We start from the raw sequence: 20,124 nt of genomic DNA, 5'->3' as shown, positions 1-20,124 counted from the left end.
TGTGGCAGGCTAGGTCCACACAGGCCTCTCACAGACCTCTTGCATGGAGTCTCCCAAAGGATTACACAACACACACTGGTATGGATTACGTGCTCTGGCCCGAGCAGCCGTGGCAACTTTATTTAATACCTCGGGCCGAGCCCAGCCCTCCGGGTGCAGAAGGATACCTTGTATTCTAGTGTCCGGATGATTCACCACACTGGCCTCAACAGACTGACATAACCTATTCCACGCTGTCCTTCATAACATTGTGTGTTGGATACTCCAAGGTGTGCTTTCTTCTGTTCCTTTATACTGTTTATTAAGATTGAAATTCTCCATTGTGCAGCCCCTGCTATAGCGGCATCATGAACAACGGTGTCCAAAACACCATACATTAAAGAAATGTTGGCTTCACCAAATTCAGACAAAATGCAATAATAAGGATCATGTGAGAGTAACTTACTTAATTGAGCGGTGTGTGGCATGATCAACCAATAGTTCCTACAAAAGGATGTGGCATACTTTATGGCAAACCGGACACAGATAAGATCAGAGGTTGTTTGGCCTTTTGGAATGTGGTGATTTCTAAGTACTGCCTTTGACAGCGAATGCACGTTTTCTTCTGAGGCATATTGTTTACTAGAAGAGACTGGGAGCCTCTCATTGCTTACCATTCATTGGCTTCATTGTCAGTCTTATTTGTGGCCTCCTAATTGGGCAGCATGTGCTGGCTTCACTCCCTCTTTTTTCTACTGGAGCATGGACCAAATATTGACTGCTTCATCTAGGTTGTGTTCTCCTTCTGCTGGTGGTGATATTTAGGTACTATTTTTGCTTCTTCTTCCTCTGTCGTCCATGTTACTTCTTCCCCCAACCCCCACTGCCCCATGTCTGTGTTGTTTCTTCCCTCCCACCCCCACCCCTCACTGTCTGTGTTGCTTCTTCCCTCCCAATCCACACTCTCCTGTTATCTGTGATGCCTCAACCCCCCCACCCTCTTGCAACCATCCCGTTGTCTCTGTGGTGCTCCCACCCCCTATTCTCTTGACCAGGCATCATAGTGCTAACATCTTCTTCCCCCAAGTGCTTGTCCCCCCGCAGTGGAGAAGGATTGGTCAGATTATTCTAATGTTGCAATTTAATTGCAGTGTTGATATTTTTTCACACTTCACCCAAGTTGGCACAGTTTTATTGCTATCATGTTTATAACTCCAATGTAATTTAAAGCACATTTATTTTTCTCCTACTGCCCTCACCACTCGTTGTCCATGTTACTTCTTGCCTTCCACACTCCTTTTGTCTGTAAGAAAAGTGCTATGGGGCGGCTGTAGTATGTTGGTTCAAATAATGTCCAGAGAAACACTAAATAAAATTGTAGATTTATTCTTAAGAAGAGACCCACAACCAGTTCCTACTACATGCAGTGTCTATCTTCAAATGATGCATATTCATAACCAACCTTACATTATAAAAAGGAACGCTACACTTGAGAACATTAAGTTCCTACTACATACAGTGTCTATCTTCAAATGATGCATATTCATAACCAACCTTACATTCTAAAAAGGAACACTACACTTGAGAACATTACTAAACATTCCTTAAAGAAACCTACATGATAAAATATCTTACCTTCAAGCATATTACAGTGGCCCGCACCAGCCGCATCATAGCGCTTGTTTTTCTTTAGCTTCCTGTTCCCTCCCACCCTCCACTTGTTATCCGTGTTGCCCACCCACCATAGGAAAAAAATGCTATGATGCGACCAGTAATGGCCACATCATAGAGCTTTTTTAAAACACTTTTACCAGCCATACTGCTTTACAATATGGCTAAAAGACATTGGCAAAGTCAATAATTCTTACATAGGCGGGACCTATTGGCTTTGTTGATGGTTGTTATAATGGCCTTATTACCAATAATGACTGTAGTTGAGCTAGTGAGTATAGCCTTTTAAGAGAAGTTATTCCCGGGTTGTGAACCTGTGACCAAAGAGATTGGTAACAGGATACCAAATGGGTGGATGTGAGAGTGTTTTAACTCCACTGAAACTAAAAAGTCCAATTACATTATGTGGGTTCCAGAAGCTGCTTTCAGCCTTAGGTGGCATATGTTTTGAGGACCAGGAAGAAGAGTTACTTGCAGTAGTTATGTTGAAGTTATTTTTCTGGGCAATTACGGTAATCTAAATTGTTGAGAGGAGTAGGGAGTGCATCTAAGCAAGTTGTCATGGTAGATGAAAAAAGATAGAGAGTATGGCTTAGGGTTAAAAAAACAGATCAGATGTAGGTTTGAGTATTTGAAGTAATATCCTAGGGAGCAGATTTGCCCAGTGACTTATTGGAACAACTGTTTTGTAGTGTTGGGTCATTGCTCTTTCACATGCCGATGGTATGCTATTCCTGAGTTTTATGTTACTGAAGGTTAGGCGTTGGTTTTGTGTAGACTTTTTTTTACTAGTAGGAGAGTTTGAAAATCACTGTTTTCATTTTGGTACTGCTACAGAGGCGGCAATGAGAAGATAGTAACAGAGGCAGAATAAAGAGTTGGATAGATGGAGCTCCAATAGTTTTAAGAGATAGGTAAGACCAGAAGGGACTGTATCATTGTAAGGACCTTATATTGATTTCTCTTTTACTGTTGTTCCACGTTTTCTTAATTGGGAAATAAGTGGAGTGATTAGGGTTTGGCTCTGTAGACATTTTTTCATAAAATGGACATCCATACAGGCGAAGATGAGGCCCTCTGAAAGGCAGCTTGGCTTTCATAACAGTATAGTGTGGATAAAATGGTGGGGGAGGAGAATGCATGGGGGTTAAATCCCACTCATGCGAGTTCAAGGGTCGCAGCTGCCCTGCTACTTTAGTTTTTCATTTAGAGGAAAGGGATTTAGTGCATAACAAAAGGTTTGACCCCATTGAAAATCCCAAAGAGAGATGTAGGGAAGATTAAAAGATTGAGGATCAAGACAACCCTATTGTAGACACACAGCTGATTATGAGTTGGGTTTGGCAGGGGACATTTAAACCTGCAGCAATAGATAAGGCTAGGAGAAAGGTAAATGAAGTAATGAGGAACTTTCCCAGGAATGAAAGGATGGAGAGATTGTGGCACTGGGCAACATGGTTTTAAGAGACACATTTTTATTCATGAGACGGCAAGTGCATTCCTCCTTCATGGGCAGGGAGTTATGTTTAATGTAATTGAGGGTTAAGTTGGCATCAATATAGGGTAAGACGTTTTGGTTTTGAGGTGTGTGGCAGAAATCTCCTCCAGGAGGATTTTTCTTTAGGGCAGGTTCTTGTTGGTTTGAGAAGCACAAGGACGTTTATGGTTTGTTAGTCTGCTGCTTGGACGCATAAACTTGGGGTGGAAATGAGGTAGAGTGATTGTGCTGCTGAGTGGGCAGAAATAAAGTATCTGTCTTTTAGGGTTGGCCAAGGAGATGTGTGTTGCAATATGACACTTAAGTTTACCATTATGAAGTTCCTTTCAAGAGGAGTTAAGTATTTTGGGGTTGACTTTTAGGGGTGGGGGGAGTTGCTAGGTCTGGTGATTGATTATTGAGGTATCATTGTAGTCTGTAAGGAGTTAGCCAGGTTTATCTGTTAACATGATTAAGCACCTGTCTCATTATGGTCTTTCACATGCATACAATGTGTGGTCATTGGCTTAAGCCGTCTCTCCCGAGTTCACTGCGTTGTGGCCTGCATCACAGACTGTGCTCAAACTCCACTTTAAAACGATGTACATATATTTACATAATTTTTTATAGTGGTACAGAGAAGAATTCTCTGCAGCAGCTTGACAGCCTGTTTGACACTTCTGAGCTATCGGCCAACCCAGCCTGCACGGTTGACCCACAATGCAATATAGAAGGGCATGCACTGACTACCTGGAGGGTAAGTGTGGGGCCAGGGCCTTAGTGGCAGCTTTACAAAAGAGGACTCTTTCCTCCCATCCTTCCTGGAAGGTGCTAAGTGCTTTCAAACTTCTTCTTAGGTTCCAAATACTAGCTCGATTCTGCTGTCCACTGAACCGGTGCCCCGGTGTCACATCTCTGCAGGAGTGGTAGTGGAGGCGTAGCAGTTGCTGGCATGGCTAAGGATGCTGTCAGAGAAGCTGGATGCACTACAGAATCCTTAAAGGCATCAGAGGGTGACTTTATAACCAGCACCACTGAAATTATGTTGGATAATGTGCAACATTTTGTGATAGTATTACTTTATTATTTCGTCATTTTTACACCTGGTAACAGTGTTTAGGGAAAGAGTTCACATTATTAGTACTAACACCCAAATACAGCAATAGGCAATTGATAGAGGACCAATCAACATTTGCAAAAATACTTCTGGTGCAAGGGAACCAGAGTAGCATTGTTTTTTTGATCTGTTTGAGCTAGAAATCATTGTATAGTTAAAATCTGAAGATTATACAGTAGGGGATGGATTTTGTGGCAAATGCATAATCATGCGAACATCGCCTCAACTGCAGAATTGCAGAATTCCAGTGGCCCTGATTATAACCTCTGGCTGTTAGCGTACTGGTGGGTGTCACATGGCTGGTATCTCTCTGTCACGGTACTCCTCTGCCTCAGAGCCATCTAGCTTTCTTGATGAAGCTGTGGCCTGTAATGGAGGAGTAACATGTTGGCAATTGGTTCCCTCTTGATGGGTAGTGGTGCATGTCAGCATAACAGGGACCAGGAAGGAGAAACGTTCTTGGCTACTGAGATGTCTGGGTGGCATAACCTTAATTTGAATCTTCTTCCCTGTTGTGGAGTTGTAAATGCAAAGTAAAAGACAACAACTGACTGGAGGGATTCAGTATGTCTGGTTACTAGGGGATCACTTTGGTTCCCAGCTAATTTTAATTTGGCGGAAACAAATATATATATATATTTCTTTCTTCTCTACAGTGACAGCAGCTCACTCTTTTTAGGATGGCATTAACGGCATCTCCAGAGGGAGCTACCTGCTGAACAATGGTATATGTCTGATTGCTTGCCTCTGTGATAGATGTATTGCTTGTCTTCAGCTGTTGTGCACGCAGTGAGGTGGCGCATGGGAAGGCGGCACTATGTATTCTCCCCAGTTACATTCCCAACTCCTCCTCTCCTCTGCCCTTCTCTCATTTCCTTCTCTTTCTTCTACATTTTCCTGCCTGTATTTCCTCCCTTGCCAATCACTGCTTCCTGTTCCTGTTTTTCAGGGAAATCAATTCTGGTTTACTTGAGTAGCAGTATAGTTGCTCCCTCCATTATTTTGAAAGGTTAGCATCCTATGTTCCAGTGAAGTGTTTTCAGTAAGAAAGCAAGGTGAACCCCTACAGTTCAGGTATGCTAGAACCCTGTGCTATTGTGCTGGGCCACCATCCACTGATATTCCATATCATGAAGGTGCATTTTCAGAGCTGCCACATCAATTCTTCCAAAATGCTTCCTCTGTGGGACCATCACTTTACCTCCCTCTACCACCTAAGCCCTAGCTTACACTTGAATCGTTGAGTTGGCATACACATTTTAATCACAATATGACCACTGTATTGTGGTGAGCAAACCTGAGAGAGGGCAATACCTCCAGTCAACTGTGGTGCTTCTGACTTATCAAATACACCACAATAAAGCATTACTAGGCCTTAACAGGGAATCCTCCACAAAGAATGGCGTTGAAGAGTCATCGACTCATTGTTAGTTTAGAAACAGAACCCTAACTTGAGAATCACCATTGGGCATGTCACCTAACAATAACACCTCAACCTATAAAAATATTTAAAAAAAAGTTTGATTGTTATACACTTCTCACAACGCCCCCTACCCTGCGCCCCCTACCCTGTGATCTAACCAAATGCCAACTGTGTTAAAAGAGGCCAATCTAATAATACCATGAACCTCAAAATAAAAAATATGACTGACGGAGCAACAATCACAAAACACTAGATGAGAGCACCATACCATCCATTCTGAGTCCCAAGCCACATGGTGGGTGATGAACTGGTGACCTCCCCATTTGTCTCGGTCTCTGGCTGCGTCATGCTTGGCTCGGTCTTTTGCTGACCATTCTCACTGTGTGGAGAAGAACATTTTAGATACATTGTTAATGACAACACTTAATGAGCCCCAGACCTTCATTTCCTACATCTCTCCCCACGACAGACGCTTGAAAAATCCTACTCTATAACCGTATGACACTAAAATTACTCCAATGTGACTGGAAAAGGCCTTTCTAAATTCGGCTTATTTTAATTGAATAATGTTGCTATCAGGTAGGTTCAAGAATGTACCACTCTTTCTTTGAAGAACTGCTTAATATAATCTAGAGCCTCCTGCAGCAAATCTCATCTCATCTTCACTAGAGTATTCTCAAATCCTTCCATTAATTTTTGCCCTCTTCGTTCTCCTCTCCATGTAAGTCCTTACCTCTCTTTTGATAGACCTATGTGGGAAATACTTCAACATACGCATAGCTTCATACTAACTGAAAATAGTATTGAGACCTCCACAATTGGATGCAAAGCTCGCAGTGTGACTATGGTTTGTACAGTGATAAGACAACTTTTTTGTTTTATGTTAGTCATACCACTTCCTTGGCATTTTTACTGTTCTTTGCACTACCCTATCATGTTGTTTGGAAACACTGAAGGTAGTATGCGAGATCCTTCAAAGATTTCTCTTCTGTCTCATTAGATGTACTACTCTTTGCATCTAGCATTACTGTCCATTGCTTCTCCTCTCCACATGCTCGGCCATAAAGCAATTAGCCACATTTGACTGAAGTGGACAGCTTCACCCTTTTTCTTCACTCCTCTTCATGTTGTCTACTTCCTCTGGGGACTCATTCCCTGGCAGCGGACAACAACCTATCCATTGTATGGTATTGTATTTGTAGAGTGCAACATTCATCCCAAGGGACATTACTGCACTAGGATAGGCGAGAACCTGTTTAGGAGGAGTTTAGTAACATAAACCATCGGGCCTTGATCAATAACCCATGAACATTAGCTTCTTTTCTGAACCTCATGTGTTCATCAATGAGGCAAAGCTCCAATGGGAGTTTGTTCCAGTGAGTAGCCGCCCAATAGGAAAAGGAGAGACCCCCACTCTGACTTTTATGTGTAAGGTTTTAGCTGGAGCGTGATTGCATGACCTAAGGTCTCACGAGGGGACATAGAACTCCAGTATGTCCTGCAGGATTCTAGGTCCAAGTTTTTATAAATCTCTGTGCACATGGCATAGTAGTTTACTTTGGCTCTTTATCTCATGGGCAACTAGTAAAGCTCTTTCAAGCAGACTGAAGCCAAACTATACCTTTTCTTTTTTTTCTAAACTTTTATTTTTACATAGACCTTAAGTACATGAGAAAATACATGGATGCCAAAGGCAGCGAATCAAAGCATAATAAGAAAAAACACCAGCACAATAGTGACAATCTGTAGAGGTACACACACATAGCAATCACATTTGGGCGTCCAGATGCCGCTGTACTTAACCTGAAACATGAAATCAGCACAGAATTTGTACATGCCAACCCAACCCCACAAATCTCAAATGCAGTGGCACAAATGCATCTTGCCAAACATCAACATGATCTGCTGAAGAGGCTTCTGTCAGTGACCATCTACGATCAGGAGGGGGGCTACGAAAGTGAGGGACAATGGTAAGGGGTAAATTAATGTGCATTTCCGGTCTCCACTGGGTGCTCCAGGAGATATCTTTTAAGTGGATCCCAACTATCTCGAGGTCTAGACGAGAGTAGGAGCAGCTCGGGATAGAGGCTTGCCTGGTCCTGCCAGAGTATTAGGTCATTAATCCTCTCCTCGAACATAGGTGCGCGACCACGGCACCAACGGCAGGCCACATGTCGTCCGGCAAGAAGAGCAAAGGAGATAAACTTGCGGTATTCTACTGGTATCTGCTCTGTGTGCCCAGGACTATGAGAAGAGGGGAAGTTGGGAGTCTCAGTGAGGTCATTAATTCCAGCGAGGTGAGAACCTGCTGCCAGTATGTAAAAACGGTGTTGCAGCTCCACGCGAGATGCAAAATATTAGCAGCCTCCGCCTTGCATCTGTCGCATTGATCTGTCTCGCGCAGTTTGTATGTGTGTAGTTTGACGGGGGTGTAATAGATGCGGTGCAGGAATTTGTAGTGAGTAATACGTAGCCAGCTGCTGGAAGACACTTTATCGGTTTGCCTACAGCAGTACAGCCATTGGTTGTGACTTCATGGCCGAGTTCCGCAGCGGGGGTGCAAGGTATGTAAGTTGCCTCTGTATAAAAGCTATGATAGAGTGTAGACACCAGATGGAATGGGCTGTCGGCACGCAGTACGTGGTGTAAGGGTGCAACAGTAGGGGGCTCTTGAGGATAGGAAGGGGTATTCTCATTGAAACCTTGTCTCAGGCAAATATAGAGAAAGAGATCCATGGGAGATTGTGGTGTGTCTTCAAATAACTGTTGGGAGGTGCGGAACTTGCCATTGAGATAAAAGTTCCCCCAACAATTCATATTACGTTTAGCTGTGGCTTTGATGAAGACACCTTCCTGCAGTATAGGCATCTTGGAGTGGTATGTAAGTGGGAGTAGCGGAGAATATAAGATGGGATTTGTAAGTGGTGAGCAATGCAGTTCCACGCCAGGACTGTACAGTCAACAGATGTTGGACATGGTTTTCGAGGTGTGACTACAGTCATTATGGCCCCGTTGAGTGGAAAAAGATCTGACAGCCAGGGCTCAATTGCGACATGAGGTGTATATCTGGGGGGGTGGAAAAAAACTCTACTTTTTCTTGTTACAAACCAATTTGGCTGCTGCATTCTGAATGACTTGCAGATGACAGAACAAGTGGTCAGCCATGCCAACATAAAGGGGTTGATTCCGATTTGGTAAAATCCCCTACAAATCGCCGTACGGAGCATTTTTACCGTACGACTTGTACACCTTCAAAGTCCCCGTACGTACGATGAAGTAAAATCTGACCCCAAAGCAGATCTCCGTACAAATTGTACGAAAAACCATAGGACTTAAAAATATGCACAAATCGCATTCGGAACACGCAGTACGCAACATCGATACGGATTGAAGCAGCTTTTCATGAAACCAGCAAGTATGATTAGTTACGACAACACTCCGTATGACTCTTTTTCTACGGGAGTTTAAAACGTCCGTAAAAGCATACTTTGACTTGAAACGCGTGCGAAACGGACCCCCTCGGGTACGCGAGTGCATCCCATGATTGCAGGGGTACGGTGCATAAGGGTACGGTGCGTAGGGGTACGGTGCATTGGGGTAATGTGATGGGTGTACGGTGATGGGTGTACGGTGCGTAGGGGTAGGTGCATCGGGGTACGGTGCGTAGAGGTACAGAGCATAGGGGTACGGTGCATACCCCCATGATTGCAGGGGTACGGTGCATATGTGATTGTGTCTCTCTCCGTACAAATTGCTCATATGACGTTTTCCGTATGAACCACGTTCTCGTTCCCCGGTCCGGATCGTACTTGTCGGGTTGTACAGCAAGTTTACGATTCTTACGGTTCAACGTGAAGGTCTGTTTCGTACGGATTCTCCCTTGCTTTTCGTATGGTTCACACACATTCGTACATATTCTTTTCTTTTGGATCGTACTACGCGAGTCGTACGGATTTGTACGATTCGTACGGAAATGGCTACAAATACGATTCGTCGTACGAATTACTTTCCCGAATCGGAATAAACCCCAAAGTGTGTTCCCATAATCCAGATTACTGGTCAGTAAGGCCTGAGTGATGGTTTTTCTCCAGTTCAGAGGGATTCACATAAAAAGTCTTCTTAGTAATTTTAGCATGGCAAAACTTTTACCACACAATACTCTGACTTGATCTTGCATGTTTAATGCATTATTTACCAGGAATCCCATTTTTTTTTACAACACATTGAAGCTCGGGAGCAGTGCCTAATGGTTGGGACCACCAGGTTGTGTCCCAAACTAAGGGGGTCATTAGGATGGCGTCCGTCCGCCACCCCCGAGGAAGAGGGACCGTCCGCATGGGCAGCTCCACGGTCCCTCCATGCAAATTCGGATGTGACCGCCACCCTGGTGGTCACATCCCCTACATTTAACATTGTGGCGGATGCTGCTTCAAGCAGCACCCGCCGCAAGGTTAAAAAGTGCATGTTTACCTTTGCATGCACGAAGCGGCAGGCACCGCGTGGTGCCTGCCGCTTCATGCACGCAAAGGCAGGGTGGCACCATAGGTACCCCCCATGTGCACCCCCCACCCTCCCATCACCCCTAGGGGCCCGCAACGGGCCCCCAAAGAAAAGACCGTTTGCCTTTCCACGGCGGTAATGCCGCCGTGGAAAGGCATAGGAGCGCCGCCATCCTATTATGCCTGGCGGTGTCTGATAGACACCTCCAGCCATGTTAGAGCTTTTCTGCCGCGGTCGGAAGGCGACCGCGGCGAAAAAGCTGCGGACGGAAAAAATATCCCCCAGCCATCCTAAACTGACGGAGGTTCTTTTTCCAGTCCGCAGCGGGAAATCCGCATCCTCCGGCCCGGCGGTGGCTTCCGCCGGCCCGGAGGATGCGGATTATCAGCGATCATAATCGGCCCCTTAGTGTGTGCCACCAAAGAGCAGTATCTCAGATTTCTTCAAGCTTAACTTCAAGCAGTGGTCTGACATACAACCTGCGGTGTCTGAGAGGCAGTTGCTCAAGTTACTCTTAGTGTTCTCATATTTTTCCTCAAAAGCTATCAACAAATGCAGATCTTTGGCGTGGGACAATGTATTAAACCCCATTTCCTACCGATCATGGCCAAAGGGAAGATGTAGACATCAAAAATTGTTCGGCTAAGGGAAGCTCCCAGTGGAACACCACACTTAATTGTTTTAGGGGTGGCCCATGTGTACTGTTTGAATTCTGTTAAGCAAAAATGAGTTGAACCAAGGAAGAGTTTTGGAATAAAGCCATTTGTCATGTAAGGTTCTCAACAAGAGATCATGTGATACGAAATAAAAGGCCGCCGACAAGTCCAAAACGTTCAGGGCGGCAGCTTTGTCCTGGTCCTTCAAAAGTCTAATGTTATCTAATACAGCTAGCAGAGTAGCCTCAGTACCGTTAGAGGCCCTGAAGCATGTCTGTGAGGGATGCAGGAGCTCATTAGTCTCAAAATAGTCAGCTAAATGCCTAATAATCAATCTATCAAGAACTTTGGACAGGTAAGGAAGTTGGGAGATTGGTCGATAGTTTGTTAAATTGCCAGCTTTTTTGCCAGAGGGGATACAATTGCTTGTTTCTAGGACTCTGGGAACACGGCTGTATCTAGCGAGCAATTAAAAATGGGTGTAACATAGGGGCAAAGAACTGTTATTACTCAAGAAAAAATTAAATGTGGGCATGAGTCGAGCATAGATCCTGATTTGACCTCTAACATTGCCTTATCGACTTGTTCTTCTGAAAAAGGGACACTATTTCCTAAGTGGGATCGAGCACCAGGGTGTGGTTCCAGGGCTTCCCAATCAGTATTCTCTAGGGGAGACTGTTTTTTAAATGTAGAGTAGATTTGGGTTATTTTATCAAAGAAACAATCACTAACTTCCTCGCAATTGTCTGCTCATGAGATCAAGGTTTGTGTTAGTATTGCATCTCAGCTTGCAGGAAAATACCAATCAGTAAATTTGTCTGTGAACCTAGAGCTTCCTTATTCATTTCACAGAAGTACTAGCAGTTGCATGCTATATCCTTCACAGTCTAATCCACTTTGGTAAGCTACCCCCACACACTGACAGAGACTGCTGCTGCCACCACGCTCCCAGGTATGGCGTGACACAACTCTACCCCACTGCGTGACTCCATTGAAACAGGCTAATATGAAGCTGTATAGCAGAAAATTGAAAAAGGACTTCACTGTACCTGCTAGGTTTACCATTCACTGGCTGTGCTGGCAATGGATCTGTGAATACGTGCTCTGTGAGAGGACCAGTCCGAACCTGCGCCACTTCGGTTTCATTCGCTGTGTTCTCCGGTACCTCTGTGGCTTCTGTAGCCTCCTCAGCTGACTGAGAAGGGTGATGCTTCCCATTAGGAACAGAGGACACTTCACCTGGGAATGAAACCAAAGAAAAAATGAAGGAACGGAGGGCTGTTAAAGTAAGAGTCCGAGATATTAAAAAGCTTCAGTACCAGACCCTAGACTATTCAGCTGTGAGTCAATGTACATATCACCTTTTCATCCTGTGCCACTCAAAATTAGTTACATGTTTATTTGCCTAATGAAAAAGAGAAAAATGTTTTCATGATTCCATGTAAATTTCACTTAGGTGCCATAAGGTATCACAATATTGTGTTTGTGTATATGTTATTCGCACAACAGCATTAATTCACAATAAAAAAAAAAAATTAGAACGTTTTATATAACTTGAACATGACCCTTGCAGGTATCAGAGCGCTTTAGACGTGAACAGAGGGCAGAGACGAAGCAAAACATATTTGCGCTCGGATACAAATGTATACAGAAGTACATGCATAAGAACAGTAAATTAAACAAATATCAATTTGAGGACCATTCAGAGGGAAGGGGCTACACCTGCACCTGCCTTTTCCGAGGGTTGGTAAATAACTCATCATATTTATGCTGAACTAGGTACGTCAGAAGGGCCTCCCAGTGCCCATGTAGAAAGGCGTTATTAGAAACAGTCAAGAAGCGCTCATCAAGTAGGGTCATTCTTACCGGGATCAGTGGGAAGAGGAATACCCAGCACTGTTCAGGGGGAAAAAGAGTCAGAGAAAGACTGATCCAGCTTGCTACAAATCTGCAACGACCTGAGCATTTGCCATTTCATTATCCTCTGTAAAAATGGATTCATCAAAGAAATGCAGTGAATGGAAAGAGGTGTCACTGAAGGTGAAAGAATTTGTAGGTCGGTGGGCATACAGCTTTATTGAACCCCAAATATTCTAATCCAACATGAATGTTGTTATCCAGAATGGTGCAAGCCATGGATCACCTCTTAATAGTACAGAAATATTCTCCATAGCAACACCCTTCCTTTCTTCTGTAACCATATTGTGGATTGGGATCTATCTGGACTGTGACTAAAAGAATGACATATCAGAAATCATTCAATTCAGAGGGTTATGGTGTAGACTCTTCCCACAATTTTGATTAACCATGTTGACTGAGGCAGAACTTAAAACAGATGAGAACATGATGATGATGACTTTGCAGATGATTGTGGCTCAGTGATGGTACTGAAGGGTATGCAGAAGGATATATAAATTGAGGATAGGGATTTGTAGGGCAGCCAGTTACGACATATGCATAGAGAGCGCAAAGGTCATCATTTTAAATAGGCACAATAGCAGTAAAACAAGCAGGATGGCCAGTCCTAAGACACCTTAGGAATGTTAAGAGAAGGAGTTTTGAGAGACTGTTATGCCAAACCACACATTACTGCTGAGCAAATGTCTGGGGAATTGCACAAAAGGCAGCCTTATGAACCCAAGAAAACCTGTCTGACAAAAGGTACGACTAACAGCTGTGAATCCTGCAGAGTGTCCTGATGCTGGCGCGCACTAGAACTTTTGTAATTTTATGAAAAAACCAAAGGTCCACACAGAGATTACGTTATATCTATATTCTGTCATTGAACACTAAGAGCAAAAGCCCAGTAAGCTAGTTGGAAGTTCTTACAGGCCTCAAATACAGTGTTCTTACAGTAACACATTTTGAAAACATTGACAAATATGAAGCTAAATTTACAGTAGAGACATTTCAATAACATCCAAACAGAAACAATGTTTGGCATTTTATAGAATGAATAATGGCTGTTCCAAGCAGTCGTTCTTTTAAGCACAAAATCTGCGAAGAGAACTGTCTTCTTAAAAATAATAAAAAATAGTTGTTTCAATACGTACATACACTTTAGAGAACAAATAGATTTCTGGCAAATGAAAGGAGGTTCACTGTTACAGAGTGTCTCTCAACTTAATCTCCAAAAGAAACAAGCTCTGCTCTGGGCGGGGTCAGGGGGAAGTAACCTGCAACCCACACATGTAGCACTAGCTGGGGAGGTTGCTTACTAATAGGAAGAAAGTAAGCAGCATTCGGGGAATGTATTCGAAGGCGCGAAATAATGAGGGAGTTAGTCAAGAGAGATTTTGGAAAAGGTGATGGACAGAGTTTCTGAATGATGCAGAATACTCCTACCCAGTCAAGAGATCAGGGCTTGATCCATCACCGTTTTTTAGCTCACTGCACCATCCCAGCTCAGAACCTGGCTATATGCAAATTAGTCTGTTCCTGTCCCAGTGCATGATGGGAACAGGGCAAACCAAACTACCAAGCCAATTCTTATACTGGGAAGGAGACAAGCTTCCCATCATGCACTGGGACAGGAACAGACATTGTGTCTATGTATATGAAATGTGGAAAGGTTTGAGCTACAACAATGGATTCACATGGCCCATAGGCAGCCTGAAATACTTAATTGGCAAAAGAACTGGACACAAGGGTGGAGGCAGGCGGTGTATTAGATAACAAGAGATGGATGGAAATGGAAACACTGAGACACAGAGATTAGCCATCTAGGAATATCGAAACAGACAGATAGGAAGAATGGGCAGTGGGGCCTTGGCCAGTGCAACAGGCTGGAGCTCAAGACAGACCATACACATTCACAGACCATGGCAATGTAATAACATCCCCATTTACAATTCAGGAAAATGGTCAGTATTTTTTCTTGCCGCCTGATAATGGACTTCAAACCTCATCCAAGAACAGAGGAAAATCTGCCATATTTATAGCTGTTTGACTGAGCGGCAGGTGTTTCTTTGCAAAGTCAATGTATCCACTAGGGAGGGAGCAATTTTAGTGACAAAACAACCTTTCCAAATATAAACTATAATTTGCCACTGCTGACCGAATTTGCATCAACAAATGCGACCAGGGAAAGCGTCCCCCCAAAGTGGGAATATGTAATCAGTGCTTACATACTAGTCTCCCAAACATGATACGGGATGTCAATTACACTCTAATTTCCTGGACGTAGGCCCTATAGAGCGGCGGGCTTCATAGAGGCAACCCTGAAGGACAGGGTGACCCTTACCCTTGGTTGGGTCGATGATCCACCACCATGCCTACGGAGTTAAGGGGCGATAGTGAGGCTGGATTAGTCTTCACTGACAGGATGTCTTCCATAAAGGAAACACTAAATAGGAATATTTGTCTGGCAGATTTTCTGTTTTTGACCTTTTCAAAATCAGGCTATAAGCGACCATCACACTACTTTCAGCATTTATCCTGCTATAAGTCAAGGACTGAAACGGCAAACCTTAACAAAAAACACAGAACACTCTGGTAGTACTATGGACGACTATCAAACCAAAAATGGAAGAGTTCTTTGGTGCACTTACGGATGTGCATAAGACACTACAATGATCTTTCTGAGATCAAACAAACCAGTGTCAAAATAAACTAATAACCGTGGGCAACCAAAGAACAACAGCAACATTCATAGTGAACAATGGCACTTCCAATACGGCACCAAAGGACATCAGGATTATGAAATTGCGAGTGCCGTAATAATCATTGAAAGTGCTACACAAATACCAATTATAACTTAAATTATTTGATAAATCCAGATCAACCGAGCACCATTCCAGTCGTTTAAATTTTTGTTGAAGGAGGATAAACCTAAATATTGGTGAATATACGATCTTACCCTGTCCCTTGTCTAGCACTGGTGTGTCCCCTCTGGAAGAGCAGTTGCTACGTGGTACATTGCATCGTGTAGCACATCCCACCAAGGTGATCCCTGCCAGGACACCATCTGTGTCGGTTGAGTCTTCTGGGTTGATGTCACCTTCCAGGAAAATCTCTCCTGGTGGGTAGTCACTATCACTGGCCGCTGAAGGAAATTTGGAAAGGACAATGAAAGAGCAATAATTGTTATGAAATCACATTTTCCAAGCACACACAAGACTTCCATATGCCTTTGATGCAACTATTTAAAAATACTGCGCCAAACACGGTACAAGAGAGACATGGATCCAAAATCATATGTTCTAGAGATTATTCGGTGTAGATCTTACTTTCATACCCTAAGAGGTTCACGGAATGTGCCCCCGTGTCTGTCGTGTTAAGTATGTGAACACTCCCTCCACTGCCCTCTAGTTGTTACTGATACAGGGGCACCAGATAACTCTGGTGGACAAAGTTAATGGAGATTAGAAGTGGTACCCCTCAGTAATGAGGAACTAACGGGTGGGGTAATTGATAATTCTAATCCCAGTTCTGCTGATAAATTAATATTATGTCTGCAGGTAAATCTCCATGTGAAATGCAGTTGATCTAGAGATTTACAGCAGATCTCATGATCTTGGTTGGGCACGTAACATGCGATACTGTGCCTTATAGGATTACCAGAGAATTTGTAATAACACTTTAATACTCTTACTTTATGTCATGCTTAAATATTTTGGAGGCTATATTTTTTGGAAGCATATATCCTTGATACCTCCAATTGTTAAAACGATATAAGCATAAACATTTATATTACAATACAGTACACATTATACAACAATATTACAATACATTACACTTTTTAAGAGAAAACGGCAACATGAAAGTCTTATTTTATATGGGGACTAATAAAATACTTAGTAAGTAACCTACATGTTCCATGATTGTAGATCAGTATCCCCTTTCTCCAGATAAATGTTACCAAGTGAGACCCAACTTGTCAAAATAGGATCTGATGTGACAATTTTCTGCCATCTCACAATTCCCAGAAATGCTCAACATTAGACTGTAATTCTTTCTAGTTTATTCTTCTGGAAAAACACAGTTCTCTTCTGGCTCTCCTCACTCCAACCAAAAAAAGTGCAGACAGTGAAGGAATGTTGCAAAAAAGACGTGAATCAGGCATACTAAATTTTGAAATCACTTGTTGTCCAACCACCAACTACTGGCCCGAGTGAGTCCGACATCATATTTCCAGGGGACTCGGAAGGATAGGACCATGGCACCACTATGTAGCACCAGAACTGGCTAGGAAAGTGATAAGGGAAAGCTAATTACTGAGTTACTTTAATTTCCTAAGTTACAGGCTCTTTCATATTAGCAAATGTTGAACAAATTGTTCCAGGCAAAAATCTGAAAAGGTTAACTACATTGCTGTGCACTTCTGCATAAACACAGTACCAAAGATTACAGACAAGAATCATGAACAGAATTGCACTTTTCATATACCCTTATTTCCAGCTGTTAGACTGCTATAATCAGCGGAAATACCAGTGCAATGCCCTTCACTCCTGCTGTAGTTAGAAGTATTCCGTGGTCTGCAAAATGGAAAGCCACAAAGCGGTCTAAAAGATCCCAGGTAGGCAACTGGTCTGCACTAGTGGTCAGAGAGGATGGTCATCGAGTGCAGCCATAACCCCACATTCAACACTCTGTGTCAAAATCCTGGCTACAATCCATCAGGATACATAGGAGTCCATATGATATGGCACATGTTTCTAACCAAGATTAGGAAAGGGAGAATAAGAACAATCCAAAGTATGACCAAGTTATGACCAGAATTAATATTACTACTAAAACACATGCAAAATTCTACTGATCCATGCTGATCCAGGCACACGACAAACACTCCACAACAAAGAAAAATTAAATGTCTACAATAGTGAACAGGAGGTAATTCCCAAGTGTGAAATTAGAATCCCTTATCATAATAGCGGATCAAAGAAACTTGGATAATGCTTAGGAAGAACATTATGGGATTCCACTAAAAACCACTAAGGTTTTTTAGACACTTCCTCTTTATCATTTGAAAATGTTACAAACGAAATAGAGAAAGATTTTTTGAGGATCCTCCAGCTGAGAACAAGAATGAGCAAGCCTGTGAATTCAGAGAAAGACCACATACTGTAGAAGACACAATTCAATTCCACGTGGCTTCAGAATTTAAAGAGATGTAGTACATATATCTAGAGTTCTTGCCTGTAAGAAATCGACTTATAGGAATATGAACTCATTAAGTTGGCTGTGCCCAATCTACACCTAAAAATGAACTAGATCAGGATGTGAAGCAAAGAACCTTGGAAGCAGGCTTTTCATATTGGTACCCTACACAGAGAGTCAAGGTAGAGGATGCAGGAGGTGACTGAGCAAGGCAGTGGAGTACACTCCCCCTGTGCTTTCTAGCAAAGTTGTACCCGGTCTCTATAAACAGCAGTAGCCAGGATAGACATCAGTGGAACCACTGTTTATTTTTCCCCTACAAGCATCATCAAACACAATGAATGAATTTCAGTATAATTTTAAAATTGTACTCAGATTCACAGCACACACGCTCTAAACTGTAAAGATAAAGAACTATCAAAAAAGCTTCATAAGCACTGAATTGCCTATTCAGTTTCTTCTACTTTACTCTCGGGGGTACTTTTCTATGTGGCATGGCAAAGAATAAAATATTTGCCATGCCACAGGTTCAATTGTTTGAAAACAAAGTATTTGTTTCAGATCTTTCTTAATATGTTGAATAGCTATCTATAGAGTGAAGGTATCAGTTTGGTGACATTTTCCTGAACCAGTGAGACTAGCAGGATTATGAAAGGTTTGCATCAAGGTGGCTAACAGCCTGTAATGTAGAGATAATCCAGAAAATTTAAATAATACTGCCTCTCCAGTAATACCACTGAACTTTGCAAACACTAAATAGAGTTCAGTACCGGTTTTTCTTTGGTCTGATCACCAGATTCCACACCCTACACATGCTCTGCAAGATCTTCAGATGGCTCCTATTCAACACCAGAAGCAACATAATACAGGCCATCATCACAAGCAGTCTGGACTAAGGGAACTCACTTTACGTAGGAATCACCATATGTCTCCTAAAGAGACTACAGACAATGCAAAACTCAGCAGCCTGTCTCACCCTCGACCTTCCCAGATGAACACCAATCACACCCCAGCTCAAGGAGCTACACTGGCTCCCGATCCAGAAGAGATGCCAGTTCAAGATGATGACACACAAAGCCCTGCACAACTAAGGACCAGCTTACATCAACAAACGCATAGCCTTCCACCAACTGACCAGACACCTACGATCCGCCTCCCTCTACCTCGCAGAAATGAAATTAAAGAAAAATTTACAATAAACGTGCACTAATACCCTAAGGTTTCTAGGTAAGCAGCTTGCTAGCGGGGCAGTACCAGGTTCGGGAGGCTGGGCAGAGTTTAGAGAATCCTACAAGTTGAAAAGGCAGGTTATTCGTTTTTTTCTAAAGCAGTGGAGGTTCGTTTCCTTTTTCAGGAATAAGGGAAGGCTGTTCCAGAGACGGGAGGTACTGCCTATAAAACTTCTCCCACCCTAGTTTGCTCCTTTTACTCCAGGAACAATGATATTGCATTTGATTCTGAGCAAAGGGATCTTGGTGGAAGATACCAACGTAACCAAAGCTTAAAAACGGACACTCCCAGGATCTGCTGTAGCAACAGCGGATGATGCTCCTTCTCAAACCCTGCAGCCAAAGCTTGAAAACAACCATCCCCTGCACCTCAGGACCACTCCATCTCTCCAGCAATTCAGGAAAGGAATCAAGACCTGCCAGTTCAAATGAACATATCACCTCAAAGCAAGCAGCAATTTCAGCACCTTGAGACCCTCACAGATGATTTGCTGCACTTTACAAATCCTTGATTGATTGAAATGTTTATGAAATTCTTCAATACAGTGTTTCTTTAATAGTAAGACGTCATACACTATGTTCTCATGGATGGGAAGCTCATTCTTACTCACCTGGGATGCTAGAGATGCAGAGCACATGTGCATTGCAGACAGTAAACTGGTCCACCACTGTGCCAGGCTGATTGGCATCAATGATCACAACTTTGCTGGTTGAGAGTGTACTGGTGAGTATCCATACTCGGCTGGAGGTGGCATCCATCTCATGCAGTTCCTTTGTCTGAGGGAGATGAGGGAAGGAAATGTGTGAAGAAAATGTCAGTCATCAGCAATGAGACAAATAGACCAAATCAGGCAAGCAGTTCAGTGGAGCTAGCTCAGAGAGGCTCAAAAATAAGACAGATAGGAGTATCAAGGCAATACTGAATGACTGTTTAGAGAATGCCTACTCAAAAGGGCATAGATGGATGGGCTCTA

At 43.0% G+C, this 20,124-nt stretch overlaps 1 protein-coding gene across 4 annotated transcripts in view; it reads right to left on the bottom strand.

Moving 5' to 3' along the window:
- MAPK8IP3 (mitogen-activated protein kinase 8 interacting protein 3) overlaps window positions 1-20,124 on the bottom strand; it is a 599,057-nt gene that overhangs the window by 175,607 nt on the left and 403,326 nt on the right. For all 4 annotated transcript variants that reach the window (XM_086941240.1, XM_086941238.1, XM_086941239.1 and 1 more), the window contains 4 exons: window positions 19,762-19,927; window positions 15,682-15,867; window positions 11,873-12,062; window positions 5,936-6,046 (listed from right to left, as the gene is read on the bottom strand). In XM_086941240.1, the coding sequence (XP_086797366.1) occupies window positions 5,936-6,046; window positions 11,873-12,062; window positions 15,682-15,867; window positions 19,762-19,927 (653 nt within the window). The remainder of the gene's footprint in view (window positions 1-5,935; window positions 6,047-11,872; window positions 12,063-15,681; window positions 15,868-19,761; window positions 19,928-20,124) is intronic.

The sequence above is a fragment of the Lissotriton vulgaris genome, chromosome 10 (genome assembly GCF_964263255.1).
Source record: "Lissotriton vulgaris chromosome 10, aLisVul1.2, whole genome shotgun sequence".
Classification (NCBI taxonomy): domain Eukaryota; kingdom Metazoa; phylum Chordata; class Amphibia; order Caudata; family Salamandridae; genus Lissotriton; species Lissotriton vulgaris.
This window is presented reverse-complemented; position numbering and strand designations above follow the sequence as displayed.